This window comes from Nipponia nippon, unplaced genomic scaffold (assembly GCF_047370975.1).
Source record: "Nipponia nippon isolate SJK-2023a ecotype South Korea unplaced genomic scaffold, ASM4737097v1 scaffold_7, whole genome shotgun sequence".
Classification (NCBI taxonomy): domain Eukaryota; kingdom Metazoa; phylum Chordata; class Aves; order Pelecaniformes; family Threskiornithidae; genus Nipponia; species Nipponia nippon.
This window is the reverse complement of record NW_028262391.1, coordinates 42,206,283-42,221,016: the sequence shown is the minus strand read 5'-3', so window position 1 is coordinate 42,221,016 and position 14,734 is coordinate 42,206,283. Positions and strand designations below refer to the sequence as shown.

Sequence of the window (14,734 nt, the reverse complement as noted above, 5' to 3'; positions counted from 1 at the left end):
AGAATTTTGCTGTATTGCATCTTGAAATGCTAAATGCCCACATAACTCCGTAGGTTAGGCTGGGCTAGTAATTGGAACCAATATTGGCAATTTCCTTACGCGAGCGTCCAACAACAACATTTGCGAAACCGGTTACACAACGGAATATTTCGAAGACAGGAGGTTTTCAGTGCGAACACTGCAGATTTTTGCAATGCTGAGGTTGATCCCGCAGCAGTTTCCTGGAGCCGGGGCCAGCCCTGCCTTCCACCGAGATAATACCGTTGCCCTTATCAGGGGCCAGGGCCGGAGCCCCTCCAGCTCCGCGGGCTCTGGGATCTCTCCCGGGCTCCTGCCCTCCCCCAGACAAGGGTGCGGGAGCTGGGGTCTCCCCGCGGGCCGGGGGAGAGGCCAGGCTTGCGAGCCGTGCCGGCAGGCACACACGCACCCCCAGCGCCATCGCTGAGGCGCGATGTGGCTGTGCGGGCCCCGGGAACTGTCCCCGGTCAACGCTCCCCGCTGCCAGGGGCACCCCCCGGGCTTGGGGAGCACCTCCCGGAGGAAGGAGCCCCCGCCGAGGAACAGCCGCCCGCGGGAAACCTTATCTCCCCGGGGCGGGCACCGGGCCGGCGGCCCAGCGGTGCCGCGGGGGGGGGGGGCGCCGCCAGGCACGGGGGGAAGCGGCAAGAGGCGAGCGATCCCTCGGGGCGGCCAGCCAGGCTCCGGCGCGCTTCGGCGGGGCGCGGGGCACAGCCGGAGGACCGGGGAGGAGCGGGCTGAGCCGCCGCCGCGCAGCGGGGCGCCGAGCTCCGCTTCCCGTCAGTCACAGCCACCGCCCGTCCCCGGACGAGGGGCACCATCACCGCGCAGGGGCTGCCCGGCCGCGGGGCTGTCGTGGGGAGCGGCCCGGGGACCCCCGCCCGGGCGGCGGAGGGGCAGCGCTGTGGGGCGGGGCGGCTCCTCCCCGCCGCCACCGGAGGCGGAGCCGGGCGGCGCCGTGGGGCAGCGCCGACATTTCCCGCAGGGTCGCGGCTGCCCGCGGTAGCGCTGGCCTGGCAGCGGCGGCGGAGGGACGGCTGGCTCGCCCGGAGATGACGGACGCCCTGCCGCCCCGCGGCTGCCAGGCGGCGGAGCCGGCGGAGGACGGCTACTTTCGGAAGGTGGGAGGCGCGGCGGGCTGTGTCCCCGGTGGGCACTTCGGGCTTGACGGTCCCCTGTCCGCCGCTCGCCGGCTGCTTTCTCCCGGCGGAGCGTCGTGAGCCCCGTCCCGCGGCAGCGGGGAGCTGCCTCTGGCGCAGGGAAGGGAGGCGAGACGGGGACCTGGGCTCTGGCCGGGCGCGCCTGCCGGGCCGGGGGCAGGGGGGCGCCCGGGGCCGGGCTCCGGCTGCGGGGACGCCTTCAGCTGGCGGCGGCGCGGCCGGGGCGCTCTGCGGGGTCCTGGGCGGCCGCAGCCCGACCGCCGCCGGCGCGACCCTCCGCCGTCCCTGGGCCAGGCTTCACCTTGCAGGACTCGTACCTCTACAAAATGGGTGAAATTCCACCTTTTTTTTTTTTTTTTTTCTCCCTGCGCTTTTCCCTGTTCGTTCCTCACTGCGTCTCCTCGCTCGCTCTCTAGTAAATTGCCTTGTGTACCTGTAAGAAAGTTTACTGGAGTAAGGCAGTGAAGTTAACAGACTCGTTAGGAAGTTTTTAATAAACATCTGCCCTAATTACTTTTCAGACTGAGTGGGCGGCTTATGCCATAACCTGCACTTGAGTTCTTTCTGCACAACAGTCGTTGTAGTTAAGTATCGCCTGTAACGCAGCCCTGCGGGCTTCTGTGAACTTCACCCGAGGGGAAGGGCAGTAAGGGCCATTTTTGGGGAGCTCTGATTCAGCCTTGCCTCGCTGTTTTTAAGTTCTCTGCGCCTGTAACTTCTGTTGATGGGGCGTAGGTACACAGGGATTTCAGGGTAGGTTCTGAATCCGAGACCACAAACTGCTTATTCTATGGAGAAAAAAACCAGCCTCATATATCAGGTTGTCGCTGCTCACCTCTGCACAGAAATATCCCTATGATGCACTTCAGCTGCCTCCTGGGTTACGCGGTAAGAGGCACATACGCTTTGCTCCGTTGTCCTCTTTACGGGCTGTCTGGTTTTTGCCCCCCGTAGTCACCAAATTCATAAATCTGCAGGAGCTTAAGCAACAATACTGCCCTTTAGCAAAGGAACTGCTCGCAGCTGAAAAGAGCGAATTTCTACCTGTGCCAGCCATGCTGCAAGGAATCAGTACTGCCGTATGAATAACTAGAGAGACTGAAACAAAACTTTGACCAACTCTTGTCTGGTTTCTTCATTTGAGTAATCCTACTATAATATTTGGTGAGTAATCACTTCTTTCTTAGTAGTCCATAGCAGGAAATCATGAAGTGTGACAAAGTTGTAATTATTTAGAGTTTTCACAGCTATGTTTTCTATAGTGTGGGATGCTCGCAGGCTGCCTTGAGGCATGTTAGTAAAAAAGTTGACTTTTCATGAACTTGTCAAGTTTGTTAAGTTAGATAAATCAACTCTTCCACCTATTTGTTTTTACTAATGGGGACTAACTGAAGTTTAATAGCCAAGCTGTGCTTCCTAAGTCATAAGAGGAGTATATCTTCTGCACTCAGACTTGCTGAAGAGCTGAGTCTATTTTCAGTTAAATTGTTGTATGTTAGGGTTATGTTGACTGAAACAGCATTAGGTCAGTGTAAACCCCATATTCTGGACAGGAATGAAGTTTTTCTCATATATGAAAATACTGTAAGATCAATTTTATACCTAATCATAAGCATCTTTTGCACCTTTGAATTACTTATGTCTTAAAGCAGTAGAAAATGGATGTGAATCTGATATTAAATAAATCTGAATGAGCCAGTGTTGCAGTGGAACATTCTTCCCTCTGTTCACTCAGATCTTTGCAAGGTTCAACCAGTTCATCAGTGTCTTTATTAAAGTTGTAAACTTCAGATCAGGCTAGATGCTCAAAGCCTTCTGTCCCTAAAAGTTAGATGTAAGCAGGAAACCGGTATTCCTTGTTATACATTAGTTGAATGGTCTCAAAAGATCAGAGCTTTCATTCTGACTCAGTTGTTCTAGGAGAAGGGAGGAAGGGAAAAAACCCCACCAAAATAGAGTAAAACCCAAACCAGTCCCACTCCTGGAATCTTGAACAGATATAAGCTGTGAACCCAAGGAGATACTTTGGACGTAGTGTCTTTAGGCCTTACATGTTCATCTGAATGGTATGCTGGGTGACTTCATGTAACTGAAACCAGTGATTGAGCTGCTTGTGTGTGTCCGTGGGTGACCCGCCCCAAGTTCCTTTGTATCACTTTCCCCTCCCTTTTTAAATCACGCTACTTTTTGTTTTACTGAAAGGATTTGAGGGTTGGTTTACTAGCTTTGTTGGTGCAGAAACACATCAATTTCCAAGGCTAGTCCTCATGTTTTTAGATCAAATGACATTTACTTAATTGACCTTTTTATTCTATAAGCTGCCGAGCAAGGTGAAGAGACTTGCTTTGTATCAGTCCTGCTCACAAAAGGGCTTCCAAGTGCTATTTACACAATGAGGTTGTCTTCCATACTTTGCAAGAATATTGTGCACAATGAAATTTTATCATTGAGAAAAACTGAGCAGTTCATACAATAGCCATTTGTTTTAGACTCTTGATATTTTCTTTTGCTAAATGGCTTACTGTGGGAAGTATGCTCCAAGTTTGTATAGTGCCCTTTTGTGTACTATGCTTTTTGAAGTCTTGAATACAGCATACCAGAAGACAACCCTCAGTATCCCCAACATGCAATATGCAAAACAACTTATTTACTTAATTCTTGTTTAGAGCTTTTTTTTTTTCCTGTAGGGAGGAGGCCCTGTAAAACTATGACTGGCTCTATGTAAAGGGCCATGACCAGAAATGGGGAAACGGATGCACAATCCTGTTTCCTGCTTTGACCTCTGTTGTTGCACTAGAAAGCTAGGCTTGCTGTGACACTGCCAGGTGAGTCAGAGACGTGATGGGTGGCAGCTTCTGCAGTCCACTTGCACCATTCCTCAGACTCCCTCTCTCCATTCCCTTCCAGTGACATCAGAGCTGCTCAGTAGGGACCTTTTCCTCTTTCCCATACCCCATCTCTGTCCATTATCTCATTTTTTCCTGTGGGAAAGGCCTGTCATATTTATATAGGCAAAATTAAATTTTCCTTAAACCTATAAGATGCTTTGAGCTGGCTTGGATGCTTCTTTTTTTTTTTTTTTTTTTTTTTTTTTTTTTAAATATCTACTTTTAAGGAAATTACCTGTGCAGCCACACAGGGTATATGCAACTCTGTCAATGTTGCCCCTGCTCCCTTCCCTTTATACCTCCCTTCCAAAACAACCCTCTAACCATTTAATTAGCTGCAACTGAACTTGTGAGAAGGATTTTAGTTTTAAAAAAAAAACCAACAACAACAGCAAAAAAATCCTTGCTGGTGTCCTGAAGAGACAAGGTGGAAGAAACACCTTACTTTCCACCAAAAAGAAGATGGATTTTCTGTCTAGAACTTTTTACTTGTGAAGATAATGCACCAGGAAACTGGTTCTGCTACTGTTTTGTTTATCCCAACCATCACATGTGGATAGCTTAGTTCAGTATGTTCCACGGTACACTGCCAGGGCAAACTGTACCTGTACTTCTGGGTGGTGCGAGTGCTCTTGGACCGTCAGCCTCGTGCCTCGACCTCCTCTGTGCGGAGTTCCACATTCTTTCACTATTACTGGCAGCAACCTGTGAATCAGCCATGCGTATCCTGCATGTCCATCCAAATTTTGCCCCCGGTCTTTCTTCCCTATGAAAGAGTCTGTGGTCAGCAGAAAATAATGACAAAACTAATGATAAGAGCAAAGAACAATTTGTTTTAAAAGTAGAGCAAGGCATTTAGACAGGAAGGATTTTTCAACAGACCGACAGTAATTAAAGCAGGTCTGTCCTCATGTGCTGCTTTGCTTAGGTAAGATGCTTCTCCCACCTCTGGTGAAGTTATTCTTTAAGCCTGACGTGGCTCTGTGGATTGCTTGGCCTCTTGGACCTCTTCCTGGTTTTTTTAGTTACTTTTGAATTCTTGTGGGAGAAACAACTCTCTCTTTCAAGCTGTTCTCCCCTTCTTTTTTTTCTTTTTTTCATTACAGCACAGCACCCCACTAAACCAGTAAGTTTTCAAAAAGTAAATATCCCCAAAACACATCAATATACAGAACTCAGGATATTTATAAAGTAGTATTCATCCAGTCACAGGATCCAATGCTTATGTGGTGATCTATTAGTAGGGCTATGCCTGCCCTGTTTTTTTTTTGTTTGTTTTGTTTTTGTTTTATTTTTCTTTTTGGGTGGGCAGGACCAGAGCAAGGAAGAGATATCTAGCAAGTTCTTTCTACTATATCTTTCCCATCTTGGTTTACTTCTTTGTACTACCTTACGCAGAGTGTAACTTTTCAAATTCCCTAATCAGTCAGGAAGTTGCAATAAACGATAAGAAAAAGCCGTAGTTCACTTTCCAAGGGTACCCTTTCTGTAGCTCTCCAAGCATCTGTTGGTACAGCACAAAGCATCCCATCTTCAATTTGGTTGTTTTGCATAGCAGTCCATTGTGCTACGTAGAGGCAGAGCAGTAGGACAGCTAGCTTAATGACTCTTTAGATTCTGATCAGTTTAATGAAGATGCTTATTTTCTTTTCTCCTCCCATTCTTAAAGCTTTGGTTCCATCTGTGAGACTAGGTGCTTATCATATAGACGAAGCTGATGATTCAGAAAGAAAGTCAGTATATATTAGTCCTCCCTGCCAGGGGAAAAGGCTAAAAACAGAAAACAAGCAGTTCCATGAATGAAGCACCAGGTTGAAAATGATGATAGGTATGGTAACCAGCTCGTGAATCAGCACTTCTCTAATTAACTCTCTCTCCTTCCCCTCCTTAGCTTTTGGGGTTTCTTCTTCAGGGCTGCCCCCCCAACTGTGGTTAATGTATCAGTTTACCAACCTGCTACACCTGTGCTTCCACTGGGTTTTAGCTCATGTGGTTGTTTTCAGTCATTAGTAGCCAGGCAACCATCAACATTAGCATTGACACAGGAATATTTATTTGCCTATTTGTTCTCTTTCTACTTGTCTAGTGGGACAGAAACAATGTTGCGATGATTCATACCCCCTGTCATGCTGTGTCCACTCATTATATAGCAATTCATAAAACCTAAAACTGAAAGTAGGCCTTCATGTGAAACTAAGAATCATCTGAAACTTGGTTAGTCAAGAGACAGACATCTCTGACAAAATTTTAATTTTGCTTAGTGAGCGGTGTGACAAGATAGAATATTGTATAGAAAAAATATGTATTTGGTATTTAATACAATAGTTAGTTCTAAAGCTTTATATTAATCGTTGGTGCCAGGCACTTAGAACTGTAAAACACTTGTTTGTGGCACAAGTAGACCAGGCTCTGGAAGACCAGATTTTCTTCCTCCCTCTCCCCCCCTCTTTTTTTTTTTTTTTTTTTAACTCAGATAAAACTTCTACTATTGAAAGACTTGCAGTATAAATTGCAGCTAAAATTTCAAAATTTAACTAGTAGAAACATGCAAGGAGAAACTTTAATTAATCATAGGAGAAGGTAAGAAAATAAATATAATAATTTAGCAGGACTTAGGATCAGTTCCAGAAATACTGGTGTGAATCATGCTGTTTGTGACAATTGGTGTTACAGCCAAAGAAGTTATGTGCATAAGTTAAATTACATACACGTTTAAATATCTGGAGGATATGGCCATTTGCGTACACTACTGGGCTTGACAAGCAGCACAGGTTGCACTGGCTACAAAGGAATGTTTTATTTTAAGTAAAAAGGCACACCCAGTCTCAACTCTGTGTCACCTTCAGACAGTGTGTGGCTCATCTTAGAAGTTCAAACCACTACTTCATAAATCATATTTATGTTAATTTCAAATGCTTACTGTGATTACTCGTTGTCTGGCAAACAGTCATGATTTTTGTGTCCATCACAACTGGATTTCTGATACTAAAAAATACTTATGTCTTGAAGAAAGAGCTTCCTGGCATTCAAGTTAAATACAACTGCTTCTTTATTTGGGACCCATACTTTTCACAGCTATCTTCCCTCTGTGGTCGGTAATTTCTGAAGGCCTAGAGCCTAAACTTGGAAAACCACAAAGATACTGCCTATACTCCTTAGACTGTGGGATATTAAGGCTTCTTCAGATGGGAGGTAAGCACTGGTGCCTTGTACAGCGGCAAGATACTTTGCCTCCATAGCTAACCTGGAGTACCTGACTGCAGGCTTGCCTAGCTACCCTCTCCGCCCCCATGTAACCTGTAGAATAAAATCTCCCTGGAATCCCATGTGAGTCCTGAACGGTCATTCAGCCACTTCCTAGCTCTACTTGAGCTCCTGCTGATGAGCTGGCTGTGCTTGGTCTGACAGAGGCAGCATCACACTGAGATCCCACAGGCATTCATAATACAACTGTTTGCCAAATAAGTGTGTGGGGGATAATGTTTATAAAATTAAAAATAAAACCCAGTGGGGTATCCTGCCACCTAAGCTCAGGCATTCATTCTAACAAGAGATGAGCAGCAATCCCATTGGAATCTGTTGGCACGCCTTATTAATTAGTCAGAGGATTGCTATCAAACGTGCAGCCCCTGCACAGGCCAGCCTTCATCAGGAGGTGCATGTTTATTTGTCTCATATCAGTGCCTGTTTCTTTCAAGATGTTACCTGACTAGGTATATAAATAACATATGGCAAGAATCCATAACTCTAGTGCAGGTCTTGCCTCTGACGGTGATATATGAAGAACATATCAGCTTCCTGATTCTGCAGTTCAACAATGCTGTTCAACAAAGCAGGAAGAAATAAAGTAACTAGCTAACTGAACTTCAGGTTTTAAAAAGCTTTTACTGGTTCAGGAGCTAAGGATAATAATATTTAAGAACTTTTAAATACTTCTTTATGAAGTACAGCTATGCTCTAAGGGGAAAAAAGGCTCTAAAACTGATACCTGAGTTTACTATTTGAATTGTCTTCACAGCAGACTTACTCTATTTATTTGTCTTATCCCCCCCAGTGCATGCAATGAAAGCTTAAATCATACTCTATACTTGGTCGTTTTTGCAACTTCCTTAGTAATAACTGTTCTTTTGTTGCTATTAATTAACAATTTTACTGATAGTGTATAAGCCAGGGTAAAATCCAGTTCACTCTCCAAGTTGTCTTGGCTCGGCAAAGAAATAAACAGTAATTAAATGAAGCATCTAGCATCCTGTTGACAAGAAATGAAACAGTAGGTGTGGAAACCACTGGGAAGTTTGGCTGCCAGATATTGTAATGAACTGAACATTAACGTTCTTGGGATTGTCCAAATGTGAACCAAGTACAAATGGTGTCTGGGAAAGGGATCTTCTACATGGAAGAAAACAAAATGAAGCACTTTCTTGGACCTATCTGCTAAATAACTTTTTAGTACACAGAATATGTGCTTTACACAAGGGGAAAGTCTTCCCCAGATTGTGTATTTCCTTCCCTGCCCCCCCTCCCCCTTGGTTATTTTCACTGTCCTCTATGCAGACTGCTAGCCATCAGTTTTCTGGCAGTCTGATTGCAATGAAGAGTTTAAGCCTGCAAATGAACACAAACTAGCTAAGTGACCCCATCCCCTGGGCAGGAGATGTAAAAAGCAACATTTTCCAAAAGGTAAAATACGAGTTCCTTATAGGCCTTGAGAAGTAAATGGGAGGTATATGCTTGCAGCAGGGGAGCCTATCCTGAAAACAGACTCCTCTATCCACAAGAAGCCTTTCATCAAGGAGACAAAAGTGCAGCACTTCCAGGCAGACTGGAGGTGATGCGGATGCCTCAGTCTGTCAGTGCCTTGTCCTCTTTGGCCCCAGGACTGTTTTTGCATTGAAGCTTCATACAGAGATTAGTGGCTGGTCCTGAAATGCAGGGAAACGTTTCTGTTGTTTTTTCTCTTTACACAGAGTTTAAGATCATTGTAGTTTTGCACTCATCGTTCAATGGGAGCTTGTTTGATTTCTGGGCTGGAGCTTGATCAAAGGTCCACTGAAATACACCACTTATACTGAGCTTCACGGGCTTGGGAATCAGGCAGTTGATCTTCCTGAAAAATTTCCCAGAAGTAGGGCTGTACAGAAGTATTTGAATGATGTCATGAAACTTGTTTGGCACACAGGAAGGGCAGGGAGTTCTGGAAAGGAGCTGCAGCTTTACAGAGAAAATGAAGACAAGGGCTAGGCAAGGATACATTTAGGGAGGATGCTTGGACTAAGTGGTTGAGAAAGAAGTTGGAAGAAAACATCACAGACCTATACAGGGATATAGAGATGAGAGGCCCAAGACGAGAGTCAAGTATTCAAACTGAATGCAAAAAGCGAGAGAAATAATTGGCAAGGTTCAAATGAAAAACGGCATGGATAGAACAGTAGGAGAGAATACTGAATACCAGTAGCAGAGAAAGATTATACAACACAAAGTGAAGAAAAAGCAAAGTAGGAAAAACAGTGGCGGCCCAGAAGAAACAGGCTAAGAGCAGAAAGCAACTTGTGGATCCAAGGCCATGTTGTACCTTTAGGTGTGCCTTGCTTATGTCTCTGTATGAATGTGTGTAAGGGAGCATAAAGGATTTGGTAGTTAAAGGACTACTTTTAATCTGAGAGGAATGAATGAGTTTGCTACATGTGCATGTCCTCTCCGGTAAGAAGTTCATCTTTTATGTATTGTGCTTGCTGACAGTGATTTCTCAATGAAGAGAGTATATATTGCGCCCCCAAGTTTTGGGCTTTTGCTGTAATTGGTATTTCAATGCAGAAACGCTTCTGCAATAAGACGAATTTGCTGTGGCATGTTTTTGCAAGTTATCTGGCAAACGGTGCTTCTGAAGATGTTTGCACAAGCTTCCTGTCATTTTTGCTATTTATTACAAAATTTTCAAACTAGGGATTTAAAATTAACAATATTAGGCTATGTGCTTTCTCAGCTGAACCAGTGTAATGTGGATTGATCAGCTCATTTCTCTATTGTCAAGTCAATTTGCCTTCACTTGCCAGCCCAAAGAACTGGACTTCAAATAGATGATTAGAACTTCATGTTCTAGTTAAATACTTGCTTTTGTTGTGCTGGTATGTCATTGCCTGACCACTCATAATTGGAGCTTGTTGAGAGACTTTTAAATGGCGTTATGTCAAAACTAAGAGGAAGAGGTCCAAAACAGTGCATCATTCAGTGGCTGGAGTACTTAAGGGAAGACTTGTATCAGACAGATCTGAGCCTCCTTCTTGTGTAATGCACAATCCGGTAGGACCCTGATAAGCTTTGTAAGGATACTCAGCAAGGCCACTCAAAAGGACATGCTTTATTCAAGGGTAAGCCTTAAACCAAAGTGGTCTTATGTGCTTCAGAATCAGTAGTTAAGACTGCAGGGATGTGCTGGTTGGCTATAAATGACTATCAATGTTAAAGACATTTGATGACTATAAATGAGTATTAATAATGAAAGATATATGATGCTTTAAAACGAGGGGGCGGGGCAAAGAATAAAAAAGTGGAAGTGAAACTTTAACCTATTTTAAAAAGGTGTTAAGATTATGTTCCCTTAAAAAAAAAAAAAAGAGAAACAAACATGCAGTCCTATTCATCTATAACAGTTTTAGCTTATCAGTGCTCACCAGAATACAATGGCTCAGTCCTGCTCAAACACAGGTTGCAGTAGTTTGAGTCTTATGTTTGTGTAAGGTATGCACGTACACAGGAACATTCTTGTGAATTCTGGATTTCATGCTTTACTTTTTAAGGGCTTAATTTGATGAGTTACTGAAGGTATAATCATCATTTTACCCTGTCAGGCTTCATTATTCCATATCCCATCTCATATTATTCCATTTCCCATCTTACTTGATGCTACCTATATATAATCTTCGTTTGGCCAACAGGTAACAAGAAGAACTAATGGACGGATAAATCATTGCATCTGGCACTGTGAACATAGATGAAATAACTTATAAAGCTTATTCATATTCCACGTTTTGGTGCAGTATGCAAAGGTGCTCTTGGGTTAGGACATGGTAGACTTAAAGATCCAAGAGCATTTCCTGGGTATGAAGAAGAGCTGTGCAAATAAGCACTACGGTGCCAAAAATAAGTTTGAGATGTGAAGAGAGGAACCTGGGGAAGGAGGGGTAGGAACTGTACTGAAGGTCTGAGCACCAGAAGGAACAAGAGCAGAGATCCTTAGAAAGGTTCTTAAAACTGTGAGCAGTGGTGCCACCGAAGCCTGTTTTCTGATAGAGTTGTATTTCGAGGCTGCGTATATCCCAGTATAGAACTCTGATATTTTGCAAAGGTTCAGCAGAAGCTTTGATAGGAGTTATGGCCTTCCCAGATACTGTTTTTATGAAACTCGTAGAAACTTAATAACACTGACAAATTTGGTTATAATTGGACAATAGCTTCAAAAGATTTCTAGGGGAGAACAGACTGGCTCACACATGTACATAAGCTTTAAAATAAATATTTTCTGCCTGGATTTTAATGTAAAATGCTTTGGTCATGGTGTCTCTTCCGCTTTGAATGACCAAGTTTGAGAAAAGAAACACTGTCAGTCATTCATCACTGATGTCAATGTAGTTAATTTGTATTCATACAGAACCCGTGCCATTAAAGTTCATTCAAATTCAGTGTTACTGCTTTTTCAGAGTCTTTTCCAACAGTAACAAAAAACCTCGTTTCCTTAATTCTAGGGATGTAATCCTCTTGCTGAGACTGGTCGGAGCAAACTGCAAAATCAAAGAGCTCTCCTAAACCAACAGATCTTAAGAGCAGTAAGAATGAGAGCTGGTGCTGAAAATCTTTTAAGGTATGTATCATGACTTCCTAGTTCTCTTGCCTGAGCAACAAAATTACTTTTTTTTTAATTTTTGAAAAGTCTCTTAGCTATTGCTTTTTCCCAGTCTGCCTAACCGCTCCCCTAACATGCTGCATAAATTACTGCTGGCTGCTTTGTGAATCTCCCTGGACTTTTTTAATGCTGCAGCTCTATACAGTTATTACCTGCTATAAAGTGCACTTTCAAAGCTGCTGTGTTGTAGCAAATGAGCTGAATGTTAGACTGTCTTATGTTGCTCTGTTTGATCAGCTTTATTGCTAGTGATAATGGCAAGTGAACCTTGCTGAATATTGTAATGAATCCTTTTTACACCTTAAATCTATAAAGGTATCGTCACTATGCTGTTGCTTTTTCCAAGATCCACTAGATCTGTGCTCTGCAGTGGAAAGGACCATCAATTGCCTTATTTATTCCATGTAGTAGCGATACAGGAGTGGTAGGGTAGCGCACATGTAATTTGAGCTGGGTTACAGTTGCCACCAAATCCTCCTACAGTTTGAGGTAACTGGAAGAGACTTTGCCCTTTATCTATTATATTTTGTCCACCAAATCTCTTTAAGACACAGTTTCTTATGTGGCTGTCCCCATAGGAATAGCCTAATGTTGACCCTGTCTTGAGGCTGTTACATCCTGTGATTAACTGCTTAGCAAACACTCCTGTAGCTTTCCAACAATCCATTCCTCTGTTACACAGAACAACTGAAAATTTCCCCAATACTCATCTGCAGTGGTTTCCTATAGTGTCTGTTTCTCTGCAACTGGAGGAACAATGGGTCTCTGAGAACAAAATAATGAATATACTTCCCTTAGAGAAATGAAAATGCTTGGATAAATTCACTTTTCTTAAACTTGCCATTAATTGATAGGTTGCCCTTTGCTTGTTACCTGCCTTTATCTCCACTCTTGGCAAGCGAGGTGATAGGTCTAGAGCTTATGTAGTTTTAGCCTCTGACTGACTACATTTTGCTTTGTTTTCTGGTAACTGACTTAAGGAGTAAGACTTAGGGTCTTTTGCTACCTGTTGTATGCATAGCAAAATCCTTATCTGCTTTTGAAACTGAAGGCTGTTCATTCAGTAGATGTTTCTGCATGCCAACTCAAGAGTGTTTTGGAAAGGCTAGAGAGACAAGCAATGTCTAATGTGAATACTGGTTACTCTGACATTCAACCTTAAAGGTGTCCTAAAGTTTGGCTCCAGATACCACTATTAACTGCTGAAATACTGAAGTTGCTATTGACAAGAGTGGGAATTAAGCCTATTTGAAAAGTAGAGGATCAGACTTATTTCTAAGTTATTAAAAACCTAAAATGAATTTATACCTGTTAGACTATTAAAACTTGCTAGCTCTTTGAAAGAAGCAATTTTAAAAGTAACCTGACCGCTAGATAGTTCACGACTAGATCTATTTACAGTCTCCTAAGGAAAAACATAAATAAATGAGCTTTATGTTTTCAGATTCTATTTACATTTCATCAGGTTCTAAAAGAAGCAAACCAATTGCTGTCCACTGCAATAGGACTTGAGAAAAAACTGGAAATGCGGGTTTCTTTACTTTTGGCTGAAAGTAAACGCTAGGCTTGAAACAAATGATCCATATAGTGCAAAGACTTTTGTTTTTAGAACTTCTGAAAGTCATTCTCTCCTTTTCATTGTCTTTTCTTCTGGAAGTTCTGAGTTAAAACTGACTTCAGAGTAGACTTATGTGGCTCTCAAGGATATCACATTGCCCCTGTTGCTGTCTTTTGCTGTTTGTCATTACAAAGTGTGTCTACAGTGCAACAACATGTAAAGGGAATCAAATTAACTCTAAATTGGCATGGACGTTGAGAGCAATATAGTCATATTAGAGGAGTTCACCTGGATGGACCATTGGGGTTTCTGAGAAAGATATTAGAATCCGTCCTGTGGAGGGTGGTAAGCTAGACCAAACATGGAGCCTTAATAACATTGTAAGTAAATTGCTGGTAGCGTCAAAGCTTGCCCATAACTGGTGGTGGTGCTGCCTTTATCAAGGAAGATCCACTCCACCCTATATTTGTGTTCAGTTTGGCTTATGCAGGCAGCAGATACTAACATTGCTTAATCTAAGCAATCTCAGGTATTCAATAAAGTACAGCACAGAAAATTCACAGATAACACATACTTACAATATGAAGTACAAGCTTAGAATTTTAGCCTTGGAATAACTAGTTCTTCACCAAGCTGCTCTATAAAACTGGAGGATTGTTCCAAGGGGAGCCTAGATGTATGAGAGGGTTGCTCATAAATATTTGAGGGTGAATTTTATCTTAAAATAAACGTAAATGCAAAATGCTGCAAACTTAAAATAAGTTTATTATTGTCTAATGATTTGGACTCTAATATAGGGGCACAGTATCTTAAGCCTGGCTATGGATCAAGGCCTTTTATCTTAAACTCATACCTGTGGTTATAGATAAAAGTTTAAGTCTCTTGAAAACAGTAATACTGTATGGAGAATCAGGTTAGAAATAGTGATATAATATCCTGAAATACACAAATAAGAAATCACACAGAAATGCTCTGGGGGGCTAAATACTAACATCCACTATGCTAGCAGTTCAAAATGTTGTCATGTAAATGTATAAATGGCAAAGGAAACAAGCAAAGAAAAAAATCCTATTTGCATCTGACAAAAAAAAATAGAGAAAATTGTATTGTATTTAAAAGAAATATCTTCCTACCTGTATATTTGGTTGTAAAACATTCTGTAGTAACAGTTTTATGGGAAAGTTGTTGTCTTTTATTCTTAAGATCAGAA

At 42.9% G+C, this 14,734-nt stretch overlaps 1 protein-coding gene across 4 annotated transcripts in view; it reads left to right on the top strand.

Moving 5' to 3' along the window:
- Positions 1 to 744: 744 nt before the first annotated feature.
- RHPN2 (rhophilin Rho GTPase binding protein 2) overlaps positions 745 to 14,734 on the top strand; it is a 31,131-nt gene continuing 17,141 nt past the window's right edge. The window contains exons 1-3 of one of the 4 annotated variants that reach the window (XM_087740624.1): positions 989 to 1,139; positions 2,156 to 2,342; positions 11,809 to 11,924. In XM_087740624.1, coding sequence (XP_087596750.1) covers positions 11,896 to 11,924 — 29 coding nt within the window. In that variant the 5' untranslated portion in view covers positions 989 to 1,139; positions 2,156 to 2,342; positions 11,809 to 11,895. Of the gene's footprint in view, positions 1,140 to 1,573; positions 2,067 to 2,155; positions 2,343 to 11,808; positions 11,925 to 14,734 lie in introns of those variants that run through there. The other 3 variants (XM_087740625.1, XM_087740626.1, XM_087740623.1) reach the window with 3 other exon arrangements.